We start from the raw sequence: 14,957 nt of genomic DNA, 5'->3' as shown, positions 1-14,957 counted from the left end.
AGGCTCTGGTTGGTTGGAGGGAGGGAGGGAGGGAGTTAGGGAGGCGGTACCGGGCGCTGTTTGCCAAAGGGTGGGGGGCGCCGGAGAGATCCCTGTACCACGGCGCCAGATAGGCTTAAGACGGCCCTGATTACACCCCACAAGATGTTGCTGGGCTACAGCTGCCACCATCCCTGACCACTGACCATGATTGCTAGGGCTGATAGAGGTTGTGTCAGGTGATGGCTGGATGAGGAGGTGTAGGGGTAGCTGCCCAACCAAGAGCCCCCCGGGGAAAGCACAGAGGGAGAGGATTTGGATCCTGGATCCTGGATCCTGATGGTGGGAAACTGGCCAAACCCCAGAGAAAGGGAAGAGATGGGAAGTCCTGCAGGCTGAGAGCTTGAAGGATGATGAAGAGGGGGGAAACAGACATGAAGAGGGGGAAACAGACAGGTGCCCCAGCACAAGGCAGGGACAGGAATCTTTTTTTTAATGCTTTATTGAATCCAAAAAGAAAACAGGCATCCACAGAGTTGACATATTCCAGCCAGGCAAAAGCCAGAGAGAAACCACAGCAGATTTTGGTTAGTCCGCCTGAACCTGAAACCTGGCCTGAATTCCATTTTCTTCTGGAATCCCTTGACTTTCCTAGTGATGTCAGGTTTGGCTTCCTTCTAGGTAAATGGCTACAAGGTGAATTTCCAAGTCCGCCATCTTCTCATGCCCCCCCCCCCCCGCCATGCCGAAATCAGAAGCCCCACAAATAAGCATCTCTCCACCCAGGTTATGCACAAACCTCCGAAATTGTAACATAGCAGTCCATGTTATCACGATGCCTTCGACTATTATTAGTAATCGCAGAAGTATAACCTCTCCCTGAGGCTTAGGCGAGGCAAAACAAAGCTGTCTTTAAGAGAGCTATTTTAATTTGAAAAACCAAACAAATATTTTTTTTAAGAAAAGAAAAGAAAGAAAGTGGCCACCTGAAGACCAGCCTCTGTGCAATCCCTTGTTTGCAAAAGGAGGGACCATTCGATCTCACTAAGACAGCAACACTCTGCCGCAAAACAAAAACTGCTTATGATCTGCATGTTTGTAGACCTTGACATGAGCTGAAGGACTGGAACTTTATAAGCGTGAATTATGTGTTGCTTCCTCGCAGTGCGCTTTCCTCATCATCCACCCACAGCCCCCACACTCTCCCCTCCCTGCATCAATCTGTGATGTGCTCCTTTGTATTTGCGAAACCCGCTAGGAGCCCTCCAGTGGCCGGCATGGAAAATCAAAATTTCCATGAATTGGGGGGGGGGGGAGAGAGAGAGAGAGAATAGAGAGAATACTGCTCATCACTCAGATGGAGACACTTCCCCAGTTTCCAATGAGATAAAAAGCCCTTGCTAGGGTGCTGGAAGCAACATTTTTCTTCTCAGAGGGACCCCTGGCCAGATACTCTCTGGCTTTTCCCAGAAAGGGGGGTTATGTTCAAGAGATGGGCATGAGCACTGTGGAAATCCCATCAGCAAAATGAGTTTGAAGGTCAGACCGTCTAGCTTGAGACGCAAGTGATTCTGAGAGCAAATGTTTGAAGTCTCAGAAGTTGTTCGACTATTAATCTCTCTCTCTCTCCATCAAAGACCATTCTCCAAGCGACAGGAAACTCCAGGGGTGCTTGCATTTTTCAAGGGTTCAGTTTCCTCAGAATGAAGGTCGCGGGAGACTGTGGTGCCTTTGGGATATTATGGTTTTATTTACACATATCATAGAATTGTAGCGTTGGAAGGAACCTGAGGGTCTTCTAGTCCAACCCCCTGAAATGCAGGTAAAGGTAAAGGTAAAAGGAACCCTGACCGTTAGGTCCAGTTGTGGATGACTCTGGGGTTGCGGCACTCATCTCGCTTTATTGGCCGAGGGAGCCGGCGTACAGCTTCCGGGTCATGTGGCCAGCATGACTAAGCTGCTTCTGGCAAACCAGAGCAGCGCATGGAAACGGCGTTTACCTTCCCGCCGGAGCAGTACCTATTTATCTACTTGCACTTTGACGTGCTTTTGAACTGCTAGGTTGGCAGGAGCAGGGACCGAGCAACGGGAGCTCACCCCGTCGCGGGGATTCGAACCGCCCACCTTCTGATCGGCAAGCCCTAGGCTCTGCGGTTTAACCCACAGGAAGAGCTGTTTGGCAGGAAACTCCACCATCCAACCTCTGCTTAAAAACCTCCAAAGAAGAAGAGTCCACCACGTCCCAAGGTTGTTCCCCTGCCAAACTGCTTTTCCCGTCAGAAACTTCTTCCTGATGTTTAATTGGTATCTCCTTTCTTGTAACTTGGAGCTGTTGGTTTGAGTCCTACCCCCCAGAACAGGAGAACACGAGTATATATATCTTTTCCATTTTCAGTACGTTTGTACTGAATCATAGAATCCTAGAGTTGGAAGAGACCACAAGGGCCATCCAGTCCAACCCCCTGCCAAGCAGGAAACACCATCAAAGCATTCCTGACAGATGGCTGTCAAACCTCTGCTTAAAGACCTCCAAAGAAGGAGACTCCACCACACTCCTTGGTAGCAAATTCCACTGCTGAACAGCTCTCACTGTTAGGAAGTTCTTGCAAGCAAGAAGACAATCTTGCTCCATCTTCCTTGTGATAGTCCTTAAGATCTTGGAAGTTGCCCATCAATCTCCTCTTTTTTTCCAGGCTAAACACACTCAGCTCCTTCAACTGTTTCTCATAAGGATTGGTTTCCAAACGTGCTGGGGACTTCTATTTTGTGGTGACCATGGAGAGAGCACTGTTATGGAACTGGCTGTTTTGAAACAGAGCCAGCACCAGATTAGCACCTCTGCAATTTCCATTCATTTCAAAGGATCTTCACGCCAGAAGCTCCCATTGCCCAGATGCTTGTTATCTTTTCACCCCTGGTACGAGCGAAAAGGCCCGCCGCAATAAATGTGTTTCCCCAAATATGGCCCCTGGGTTGCTCTTTCTCTTTATCCCAAAGTTCCTGCGTCGCCTGGTAAGTCACGTCGGAGCTGTTCTAATAACAGCTTCTTAATGGCAAGGAAATGGATCTGACTCTTATCTGCAGAGATCGATTTTCCAATGCTTAATTATGTGGAATTCATCATGCAGAATCACTAATTCCATAATAACGCCTTGCCGGTGCTTCAACCGACATAACTCTACAGGATAGCTGCCAACTTCAATTTTAAAAAGAAAAGAAAAGAAATACAGGGGGGGGGAAGGAGTTGGGGCAGCACTTTGGTTTGATTGGCACTCTGTTGTGGATCTGAATCCTTGGCACTTCATAGAATCAAAGAATCATAGAATCCTAGAGTTGGAAGAGACCACAAGGGCCATCCAGTCCAACCCCCTGCCAAGCAGGAAACACCATCAAAGCATTCCTGACAGATGGCTGTCAAGCCTCTGCTTAAAGACCTCCAAAGAAGGAGACTCCACCACACTCCTTGGTAGCAAATTCCACTGTCCAACAGCTCTTACTGTAAGGAAGTTCTTCCTAATGTTTAGGTGGCATCTTCTTTCTTGTAGTTTGAATCCATTGCCCCGTGTCCGCTTCTCTGGAGCAGCAGAAAACAAACTTTCACCCTCCTCTATATGACATCCTTTTATATATTTGAGCATGGCTATCATATCACCCCTTAACCTTCTCTTCTCCAGGCTAAACATACCCAGCTCCCTAAGCCGTTCCTCATAAGGCATCGTTTCCAGGCCTTTGACCATTTTGGTTGCCCTCTTCTGGACACGTTCCAGCTTGTCAGTATCCTTCTTGAACTGTGGTGCCCAGAACTGGACACAGTATTCCAGGTGAGGTCTGACCAGAGCGGAATACAGTGGTACTATTACTTCCCTTGATCTAGACGCTATACTCCTATTGATGCAGCCCAGAATTGCATTGGCTTTTTTAGCTGCTGCATCACACTGTTGACTCATGTCAAGTTTGTGGTCTACCAAGACTCCTAGATCCTTTTCACCTGTACTGCTCTCAAGCCAGGTGTCACCCATCCTGTATTTGTGCCTTTCATTTTTTTTTGCCCAAGTGTAGTACTTTGCATTTCTCCCTGTTAAAATTCATCTTGTTTGCTCTGGCCCAGTTCTCTAATCTGTTAAGGTCATTTTGAAGTGTGATCCTGTCCTCTGGGGTATTAGCCACCCCTCCTAATTTGGTGTCATCTGCAAACTTGATCAGGATGCCCTCAAGCCCATCATCCAAGTCATTGATGAAGATGTTGACCTCCTGAAACCATGCACAAATTGTAATGCATGCGCACTTCTGCAAATCATATTCTCCCTAGTTTTGCAATGCACTTCTCTGACCCAATTGCGTGTGCAACGATAGAGAGGGGTAGGCGTAGCAAAGAGGGTCCAGATGTTGGACTCCACCTTCCATCAAAGTCCATCAACACCTGGAGTACGCAATGTTGGCAGTTGGGGGAATAGGTTTGCCTTTCACACTGTTGTGTGTTCACCGCATCCTAGGCCGAAACACCATCACAAAAAAACTGCAGTGCTACTTAAAATGCAAAGAAGCTAATAGAAAAAATGAGGGTGGAATAATGCGAGGTTCAATATAGCAGTTTTTCACACATTCATTCTTAGCACCTTTTAATGGGTTAGCTTCAAAAATTGACAATGTTGTGCCCAGATATCATTTTGGCACAGTTTCTTTATAGTTTCCCAGCACGACTAACATAATTCTTCTCATGTAATAGGATTCACTCGCACAGTTTTTATAGGGCTGGGGAATGGCAAAATGTGCTCACCCCCGGATAAAATATAGCCAGGGTGTTGCTGTGAAACATTCTCTTTAAAATAAAATAAAATATTTGCCCTATTGCAGTCTCTTCTTCTGCAAGCAGTAAATATTTCTTTCCAGTTTTTTGTTGCAGTGTAAAGAATCACTGCGAGGAATCTGCATATTGACACTTTATTTGTTTTTAGCTTTCCTTGACAAACCCTCCCAGGTTGTCATTTTTCATTCCTTAATAGGAATCTGCTTGCGCTGCAGATGCCAGCTTGTCAGCTAAGAGAAAGACAAGCGCTCGTCAAGGAAGGGGGTTAGATAAGACTGTGACAACGAGGAACGTAAGCAGGGCCTGACTGTATCAGAGATCAAGGGTCCCCCTGAGCCCACAATTGTATTTTCAGTGATGGCCGGGCAGATTCTATGAGCACAAACTGCTCTTCATCAGTAGTGTGGTGAGTCAAAAAGTTGTTATTTCCATTTGCCTAAGATCTGGCTGGCGGTCCCTGATTCTGGGACCTTGGAGCTTTCACCAGCGAGTAGCACAGAAAGATGCCTCGGACTTTTGATCCATCCGGTTCATTAAGAACATAAGGAGATCCTGCTGGATCCAGTGGCGGAGCTTCATGTTCCAGCACCGGGGGGCAGAGAGCAGGTGTGGGCGTGGCGTGCATCCCAGGGGCGTGGCATGCCGTCCTCAGGGGCGTGGCACATGTCCTGGGGGCGTGGCATATCGCCTGCGGGGGTGTGGTGCCCAGCATGGGCGGGGGGGCAGCCGCGATGGCACCCCAACCGGGATCGCGCAGCTGGGGGCGGTGCGCTCCCCTGCCCCCCTCTTCCTCCGCCAGTGGCTGGATCAGGGCAATGACCCATCGTCCAGCTCCCTGCTCTCACAGTGACTGAATGGTTGCCAGCGAGAAGAAGAAGAAGAAGAAGAGTTTGGATTTGATATCCCACTTTATCACTACCCGAAGGAGTCTCAAAGCAGCTCACATTCTCCTTTCCCTTCCTCCCCCACAACAAACACTCTGTGAGGTGAGTGGGGCTGAGAGACTTCAGAGAAGTGTGACTAGCCCAAGGTCACCCAGCAGCTGCATGTGGAGGAGCGGGGACGCGAACCCGGTTCCCCAGATTACGAGTCCACCACTCTTAACCACTACACCACACTGGCTCTCAGCGAGAAATGCATAAGCAGGATTCAAGCTCAAGAGTCCCTCTCCCCTCCTGCAGTTTCCAGCAACAGGCATTCAGAAGCATTGCTGCCTCCAACTGCGGAGGCAGAACATAACCAGCAGCTATGATGTCCACACTGACTCTCAGGAGCTACCTGTGGTTTCAGACAGAGGACCCTCTGTCTTATTTGGAAACAAGGATTGAACCTGGTACCTTCTGTGTCAGACTTCAAAAGGACTCTGATCGTCCTCCATCCCAACTGGATGCCAGAAACAGAAAAAACAAGACATTCTTCTTACCAATGTATTTATTCACAATTCACAGAGATATACAGAGGGGCAGCCACTCGGACAATGGCGTTGTTCCAACTGGGCTCCTCCCCACTCCCTTCTTCGCAACAGCATTTCCCTTTACGGTGGGTTAATTGTCTCTAAGTCTTTTGCTCTTTCACTTTCTTTTTTTTTTTTTTAATATTATTATTAAATTTTATTATACAGCAAAATCATACACATAACTCAACAGAATACATAACAATTTCAAAACACACACAGAAAGGAAACACACACACCTCTATATACAACCCGTACATAATTTAACAATATTAAAAGAATAATCCTAAAAAGAGGGTCAAAGGACAAACGAAAAAGGATAAAAAAAGAGTGGGATTAGGAGGGAATGGGAAAAAGGAAGGGGGGGGAGGAAGAAAGAAAAAAAAAAGGGGGAAGAAGCAAAAGGGGAAAGGGAAAAAAGAAAAGAGAAGGAGTAAAAAAACTACATTAATTTTACAACTTACAACACTAATACAATATACAAATACATAAATTGGACTTTTGCTCTTTCACTTTCAATGCACGCCAGTTTCTGGGAGAAGAGAAGTCAGGAATACTGCCCAGTGATAACGTGTCAGCTGGCTGCTCTGTCTCTCCCCTCTCTTCTCCCAGCTCCTCCCAACTCTTCTGTTCACCTGTTCACCTGTCTCTGAGCTATAACCTTCCACAAACCACTGCCTCAAATCAATATCTTCTCCTTATCTTGAAGGTTCAAGAGGAGGAGGGGCAGTCTCCACACTTCCTCCTCAGTCCAGTCCCCCTCATTCCAGATCCTGACATTCTGTATGCAAATTATGAGATACAACCTCAACAAAATCAAAGGAAGAAAGGATATTGGATGGCACTGAGTTATGTCTTAAAGCCCTAAACGACCTCGGCCCTGTACAGTGGTACCTCAGGTTACATATGCTTCAGGTTACATACTCCGCTAACCCAGAAATAACGCTTCAGGTTAAGAACTTTGCTTCAGGATAAGAACAGAAATTGTGCTCTGGCGGCGCAGCGGCAGCGGGAGGCCCCATTAGCTAAAGTGGTGCTTCAGGTTAAGAACATTTTCAGGTTAAGAACGGACCTCCAGAACGAATTAAGTTCTTAACCCGAGGTACCACTGTATGCCTGAAGAAGCATCTTCATCCCCATCATTCAGCCCAGACACTGAGGTCCAGCTCCTAGGGCCTTCTGGCGGTTCCCTCACTGCGAGAATTGAGGTTACAGGGAACCAGGCAGAGGGCCTTCTCGGTAGTAGCACCTGCCCTGTGGAACGCCCTCCCTTCAGATGTCAAGGAGATAAGGAGATAAGAAGACATATGAAGGCAGCTCTGTATTGGGAAGTGTTTGATGTTTGATGTCTTACTGTGTTTTAATTTGTTCAGAGCCATCCAGAGTGGCTGGGGCAACCCAGTCAGATGGGTGGCATATAAATAAGTTGTTGTTGGTGGTGTTGGTGTTGGTGGTGTTGTTGTTGCTGCTGCTGCTGTTGCTGTTGTCGTCATCGTCATCATCATCATCATCATCATAGAATCATAGAATCCTAGAGTTGGAAGAGACCACAAGGGCCATCCAGTCCAACCCCCTGCCAAGCAGGAAACACCACCAAAGCATTCCTGACAGATGGCTGTCAAGCCTCTGCTTAAAGACCTCCAAAGAAGGAGACTCCACCACACTCCTTGGCAGCAAATCCCACTGTCAAACAGCTCCTACTGTCAGGAAGTTCAGTAATCAAGGAGATGGAGTAGCTCCTTTATGTGGAAAGCTTGCAGCATCTGGGACACGTTAGTGTAGAAAAATGCCATGATTGAAGTTCACGAAACAATGTATGGCACTGAGAAAGTGGAACGCTCCCCCAGGAGCCAGTGATGGCCATCAACTTGGATGGCTTTCAAAGAAGATTGGACCAATTCATTGAGGGGAAGGTTATCAATGGGTACCAGCCATGATGCCTATGCTCTGGCCCCACAGTCGGAGACAGTAATGCTTTTGAGTACAAGTTTCTGGAGACCACAGGAGGGGAGAGGGCTCCTGTGTTCAGCTCCTGCTTATAGCTTTCCAGCAAGCATCTGGCTGGCAACTGTGAGCCCAGGACGCTGGTCCAGATGGGCCATTGGCTAGATCCAGTGGGTCCCTCCTATTTTCTTAGCACCATTTGCTTTGGTGGGAACGGAAAGAAAGGGCTATTGGCTACATGCCCTGCTTGTGAACTTCCCGGAAGCATCCTTTCAGCCAATAAGAAGAAAGGATGCTGGACTAGGTGGTCTGATATGATCTAGCACAGGGGTAGGCAATCTAAGGCCCGGGGGCCGGATGCGGCCCAATTGCCTTCTCAATCCGGCCCGCGGACGGTCCAGGAATCAGCATGTTTTTACATGAGTAGAATGTGTCCTTTTACTTAAAATGCATCTCTGCATTATTTGTGGGGCCTGCCCGGTGTTTTTACATGAGTAGAATGTGTGCTTTTATTTAAAATGCATCTCTGGGTTATTTGTGGGGCATAGGAATTCGTTCATTCCCCCCAATATAGTCTGGCCCACCACATGGTCTAAGGGACGGTGGACTCGCCCACGGCTGAAAAAGGGTTGCTGACCCCTGATCTAGCAGGATCTAAGTTCAGAACATTTCCTCACCAACCTCTGCTGACATTTCAATTCCCAATGCTGGGTAATTCTGAGCCAAGATTACAAAGATGAACACCGGCTTAGCTACCCAAGGCATTTCCCTTCTTACAATACCCCACACCTTTCAGTGGGGTCTCCCTCGTGATAACATGACCCGGAGGTGATGCCACTGCCAGCAGCCCCACATCAGGGATCTAATCCTGTCAATACGCTCTCATTATTCAAGCCGTTTAGCTAATTGAGCTCGTTGAGATATGTAGCCACGCACATGCATAGCTGGTAACATTGTGGGATTTCAGTGTTCGATAAAAGGTTCAAAGCTTAGTGATAGGGAGGGCAGGACACTATCACTTAGCAACAAGCAGGTGCCGTGTAAACTCTCAGGCGAGTCTCCATCCCATGGCACAATCGTGTAATGTGACCAAGGAGCCCTTGTGTGCTCCTTCTCTGTTGATAACAAGGGGAAGTGCAGCCCATGACCAGACTAAAGTAGTGCAGGGTTTTGCCACGCAGGAAACAGTGCTGTCAATATCTTTGAATTCCTTGCTTCAGAGATAGGGGGAGGCCTGTGCCATTTCGCCATCTGAGGTGAAGCAGGAATGTGCCGCTCCCTGCCCCACAACTTCCAACATTGCCAGAATGCCCCCCTGCCCTCATAAAACTCTCCAAGAGCCAGGACACCCCTCAAAACATTGCTGCTTGTCTTCTCCACCCCAGGGCAGGGAGATGAGCAGCAATGCTGTGTGCAAGCTGCTTCTCAAGTTGTCGCTGCACGTCTTTTCCACCTGTCATGAGCTGGTAGGATGTAGAGGAATGGTGGGAGGAACCAGCTGGGAGACCCTCAAGGGAAGAAGGCTCAGAGCCAAGGAAGTGGTGGTGGTGGGACGATGATGAGGGGTCAGAGGAAGAGACTGGAAAGAGGAGGCGTCAGAACCTGAAGAGTTTACAGGGTTTAGTGAGCAGGGAGAGGCTGTGGCAGAGAGAAGTCCAGAATCAGAGGCAGAAGCTGAAGCAGGAGAGAAGGGAGGCCAAGAGATGAATTAGGCTGGTGAAGAAGCAAGGGGGTCTCTCCCTCCTGCTGTGACAAGCTCCCCTCTCCTTGGTTTCCCAGGACCAGGAGAGGCATGAAGCACAAGGAGCAAAGACAGATACGCAGACAGAGTCTCTGATTGCTTGGGGGGGTAACCCTGGAGAGGAAGAGACATAACTGGCTGTGGGGAGGCAGGAAGCTTTAGTCCCAGCAAGTGCTTCATTGGGGCAAGACCTGAGTTGCTGTGCTCATTAGACCTGACACTCCTGTGGTGTAGTGGTTAAGAGCGGTAGACTCGTAATCTGGTGAACCGGGTTCGCGTCCCCGCTCCTCCACATGCAGCTGCTGGGTGACCTTGGGCTAGTCACACTTCTTTGAAGTCTCTCAGCCCCACTCACCTCACACAGTGTTTGTTGTGGGGGAGGAAAGGAAAGGAGAATGTTAGCCGCTTTGAGACTCCTTCGGGTAGTGATAAAGCGGGATATCAAATCCAAACTCTTCTTCTTCTTCTTCTTCTTCTTCTTCTTCTTCTTCTTCTTCTTCTTCTTCTTCTTCCTGTGCGGATCCTGTTTTGCTAATAAGGTGTTAACTCCAGCTTTCTTGCTGTGATTTACTTCCAACTCCCTCCTGTCACCAGGAAGGGTGGGAAGATGAGCAGCCACGCACCCTCTCTCAAGCCACACCCCTTCTCCCCAGGCCACGCCCCTCCCTTGCCCTGCTTTGCACCCTCACGAAATGCTTTTGTGCAAATGAAATGGGCACGCTTGCAGCTCTGACCGTGCTTCTCTGTTTGCCTGGATGGAGAGACCAGCGTTTAGAGACAAGCCTATTGTACAAAAGTAACATTTACCTCGGTTGCTTTGCCTCAGAGCCCACTCACATGTGGCCCCTGAAAAGTTGCCCAGAAAGCAGTGTGGCCCTTGGAGTTAGAAGACCTCCCCACCCACCCACACTTCAGGCTTAGCACTCCCTCCCTGTCTTCCACATCCCTCCTGAATTATAGGGAAAACACAGAGCGTGGAGGCCCTGAAATGTGGGTGTGTGGCCTACATTAATCACAGCTCTCCTGGATTTCAGCGGGATTTTAGCATGATCAGATGTTTGCCGGAGGGAAGCCGGCACATCCAGTGCTGCGGGAAGTCAACGAGCCCCTTAGAATATTGGAATACAGGAAGCTCCTTTCTACAGAGTCAGACCCTTGATTTCTCTAGCTCAGGATTGCCTAGTATTTATTTACTGCATTCATATCCCATCTGTGCCTCCTAGGATCTCAAAGTGGCACACATGGCTCTTCCCCCTCCTCAATTAATCCCCACAACAACCCTGAGAGGTAGGTCGCAGGGCAATTGAACTTCTTTCCATGTGGAACTGCTTCTTGCGTCAAGAACCCACTTCCGTCCCAGTTGTTTATTTAGCATCAAGATTTTTATTTTATTTTTTGCACACCAAAAATACGTAAATAATGCAGAAATAATACAGATCCACAAATTGCTCTGTTCAGATTGTTCCATAAGGTAAAATTAATTATGATTGCATTCATACCCTGGCTTTTTCTCCAAGGAGCTCAGGCTAGCATGCATGGTTCTGCCCCCAACTCATTTAATCTGGACAACAACCCTGTGAAGGTAGGTTAGGCTGAGAGGCAGGGACTGGCCCAAGGTCACTCAGCCAGCTTCGTGGCCAAGTGGGGATTTGAAACCGGGTCTCCCAAATCCTAGTCTGATGCCCCTAACCACTACACCACACTGCAACATAGAGATTGAACCACCCTTCCCCTCTAGCTGTTGCCTTTCCCTTCTACAGCTTTGGGAGATGAGATCTCCTGAGCCTTGAAACATCCAGCAAACCCTAAAAACGGATTTCCCTCAGATCATCTCGAATTCTGCCATAACCCTTTATAAGCTGCCGGGATGTTTCCCCCTCCCCATGCTTGCAATCTGCCTGGGAAGAAGAGCGACCTGGGGCATGTGCAGAGTGCCTTATCCTTTGCCACTGAGAGATCCTGCAGCAGTTTGACGGTTGGGGGGGGGAGGTGGAGGAGGAACCGATGTTTCTGGACCCCCTCCCTCCCTGGCAGGGGAGGAGTCGGTTCGGTTTCGGAGACACGAGGAGGGGAGGTTGGTCCCATCTCGCTCTACGCCTTGAAACCCCTTCTCACCGATTTCGCAGGAAATGTTTATCGCTTAAGGGATAATAAAGCGAATACAGAGACGCGCGAGAGCCGGGCCAGGGCAGGATTAGGCGGCAGCCAAATGTCGGCAGGAGGGAGGCGCAGGAAAGGACAGAAAGACCCTCACTGAGAAACCGGCTGTGATTTTATTGGCTCCTGAGCTGCTGTTTAAAGCAGGAGCGCTCGGGAAGGATATCACTGTGCTGGGTCCACCCACCCTCCAAAAGACAGAAGGAGGGAGGGAGGATGTAGCCAGTAGGGTTTGCTTCACTGGCAAAGGGGGAAGAGGAAAAAAAGAAAACCACAGGAGAAAGGAACCTGGAACATCAGCCCAGCTTGTTCCTCCTCCTCCTCCTCCTCCTTTTCTTCCAAAACGGGACCACCATGAACGAGACGATCGTCCTCCAGTACTTCATCGAGGAGCTGGATGCGAACTGCAGTCTCCTCGATTTGTTGCAGGATGGATTTGATGGTATGGGAGCGCGAGAGGGCTGGAAGAGTCTCTCTCCATCTCTCTCTCTCTCTCTCTCGGTGTGAGGGTCCCGCCACGGGGCGCACGGGGCGCGGATGGTTTCAGTCACTCCCTTTTCTCTCTCTTTTAACTTGAAGGTCCCTACTGCAACGCCACCACCGATCAGATCGGGACCTGCTGGCCCAAGACCAGCGCCGGGGAGCTGGTGGAGAGACCTTGCCCCGAGTTCCTCAACGGAGTCAAGTACAACACCACGAGTAAGTGCCAAGCGAACTCTCTCTCTCTCTGTGTGTGTGTGCCTTCGCTTTTCTTGGAGAATGAATTCTGGGCTTTTGGGGTGAAGGTGGGAATGGGTCCTGGTGGAAGCTCAGTGGCAGAATGCAAGATAGATAGATAGATAGATAGATAGATAGATAGATAGATAGATAGATAGCTATTATAATAAATATTGCTAGCTCGTTTATCTCTTGCCTGTTACCTGTGTCTCAAGGTAGGCAAACCACAATAACAGGTAAAATAGTTTTAAGAACAGTACTGAAGACTAAAACTAGGCAAAATGAACGTCTCAGGGGTGTGTCCCGTCCCCTCCCCACACACTGTTTCCTTCTTAAGTGTTTTCCTGGAAAATGAGGACTTTCATTCCAGAAGAGGACAGATGCAAAATTGTGTTCCCATGTTAAGTTTGGTTTGCTAAGAGTTCATTGACTTATTTCAGTTTTTCCCTGTGGGGAGAAGAGGGAGCTTGGTGTTTTCAAACGGCGCAGTAAAATAATTAAGAAGTAAGGCGAGCCACTGAGTGTGTTGTCATGATGTGGAATCCTTTCTTTCTCGGTGAGTGTGCATTAGATCTATTTTAGGAAGTATCTAAGGTCGGCTGTAGTCACTTGGGAATATTCGAGTGCGTTTTGCACATTCCCTTTTCCCAGGTGTATCTTGATCTTGTGGTGAAGTTGGGCAAATGTCTTGGCTTCTGCAAGTAGATGCAAATTCCTGGTTGCTACTGGGAATAATACGCCTTCCCTGATACAGAGCAAATCAAGCATGCAGATGGGGAATAATGCGGTTCAATGTGCATGTGGCTCTGCTTGCTCTGGGCAAGAGTAGAGCCCTCTGTGCTCCTGAGTTTTGACCGTTCAGTGCTCCACTTCCAGATCTGCCTGAAAACCGCATAACCCAGATTTCAGCTCCTAGGAATCGGTCAACCACCGACAATCAGCCCCGAGCACTTTATACAAGAGTATATATCATGTGAGTGTTGATCATCACAGACAAATGTGAGAATTTTGGCACAGGCTGGTGACACAGTCACCTGAATGTGGCTGTATTTGACTGTGTGGTTGTGCTTGAATAGCAGGGAAATGGGTTTTTGAATTTGACAGAATTCTTCCAGGATCAGCAATAGTCACTTTTCAATGTCAGTATTTGGAGATGTAGCTTGATTTAGTGGTGAAATTGGGCAAGAAATTGGGCAGGGATTGGGATTCAGAGGGGAAAGTGTTGTTTGGGAGTGAGTGGGAGAGACATTTTGCTTACACCCGACAAAAGCATCTTTGAGTGGAAATCTGTAAGAACTTTAATCGTTATGTTCAACCCTCTGATTGCTTTGCAAGATATCTGAGGAACAAGATAATCAGGGAGTTTCCCATGCTCCTACCTGAGCATCCTGGCACCCAACCGTAAATCAAAACATGTTCAGGCATCCTAGCCCTGTCCAGAGACCAAAAAGCCTTTTTTCTGCTAATTCTGGACCACCTCCTCTTCTGGATTACTTTGCATTGTGAGGAGTGAGCCCCGGATCTGGCAACGAATGATGGCGCTCAGCTCAGGTGTGCCCATGGGGCTCAAATTAAGAGCTGCTAGCAGTGGCAAGTGCGGGGAATCTGTAGTTCTCCCATGTGAAGTGGGAGCTACCTGTGTCAAACCTGTGATTTCTCCCAAGAGATGCTTATATGTGTTGTGAGTAGACAGCAGGAACCCAGAGCTCTGAACCAATGTGCCAGACACCTGGAAACTATCACAAGTTTATCTCACTGTATCAGCCACTTCAAAAACATGACCTGATTGCAGAATGTTGCTTAGAGTCATGGAGGGGACGTGGGTGGTGCTGTGGTTTAAACCACTGAGCCTCTTGGGCTTGCCGATCGGAAGGTCAGCGGTTCGAAGCCCCACAATGGAGTGAGCTCCGGCTGCTCTGTCCCAGCTCTTGCCAACCTAGCAGTTCAAAAGCATGCCAGCGCAAGCAGATAAATAGGTACCTCTGTAGCGGGAAGGTAAACGGTGTTTCCATGCGCTCTGGTTTCCGTCACGGTGTTCCGTAGCACCATGACCCGGAAAGCTGTGTGTGGACAAATGATGGCTCCCTCGGCCTGAAAGTGAGATGAGCGCCGCAACCCCATAGTCGCCTTTGACTGGACTTAACCATCCAGGGGTCCTT

The 14,957-nt window shown here is 48.6% G+C and overlaps 1 protein-coding gene across 4 annotated transcripts in view; it reads left to right on the top strand.

The window, feature by feature from the left end:
* CRHR2 (corticotropin releasing hormone receptor 2) overlaps positions 1–14,957 on the top strand; it is a 168,286-nt gene that overhangs the window by 34,062 nt on the left and 119,267 nt on the right. For 2 of the 4 annotated variants that reach the window (XM_033165868.1, XM_033165871.1), the window contains one exon: positions 12,661–12,780. In XM_033165868.1, the coding sequence (XP_033021759.1) occupies positions 12,661–12,780 (120 nt within the window). Of the gene's footprint in view, positions 1–12,347; positions 12,524–12,660; positions 12,781–14,957 lie in introns of those variants that run through there. The other 2 variants (XM_033165870.1, XM_033165869.1) reach the window with 2 other exon arrangements.

Source organism: Lacerta agilis, chromosome 12 (genome assembly GCF_009819535.1).
Source record: "Lacerta agilis isolate rLacAgi1 chromosome 12, rLacAgi1.pri, whole genome shotgun sequence".
In the NCBI taxonomy this organism is placed as follows: Eukaryota; Metazoa; Chordata; class Lepidosauria; order Squamata; family Lacertidae; genus Lacerta; species Lacerta agilis.
The sequence above is the reverse complement of the archived record's forward strand: the minus strand, read 5'-3'. Positions and strand labels throughout refer to the sequence as shown.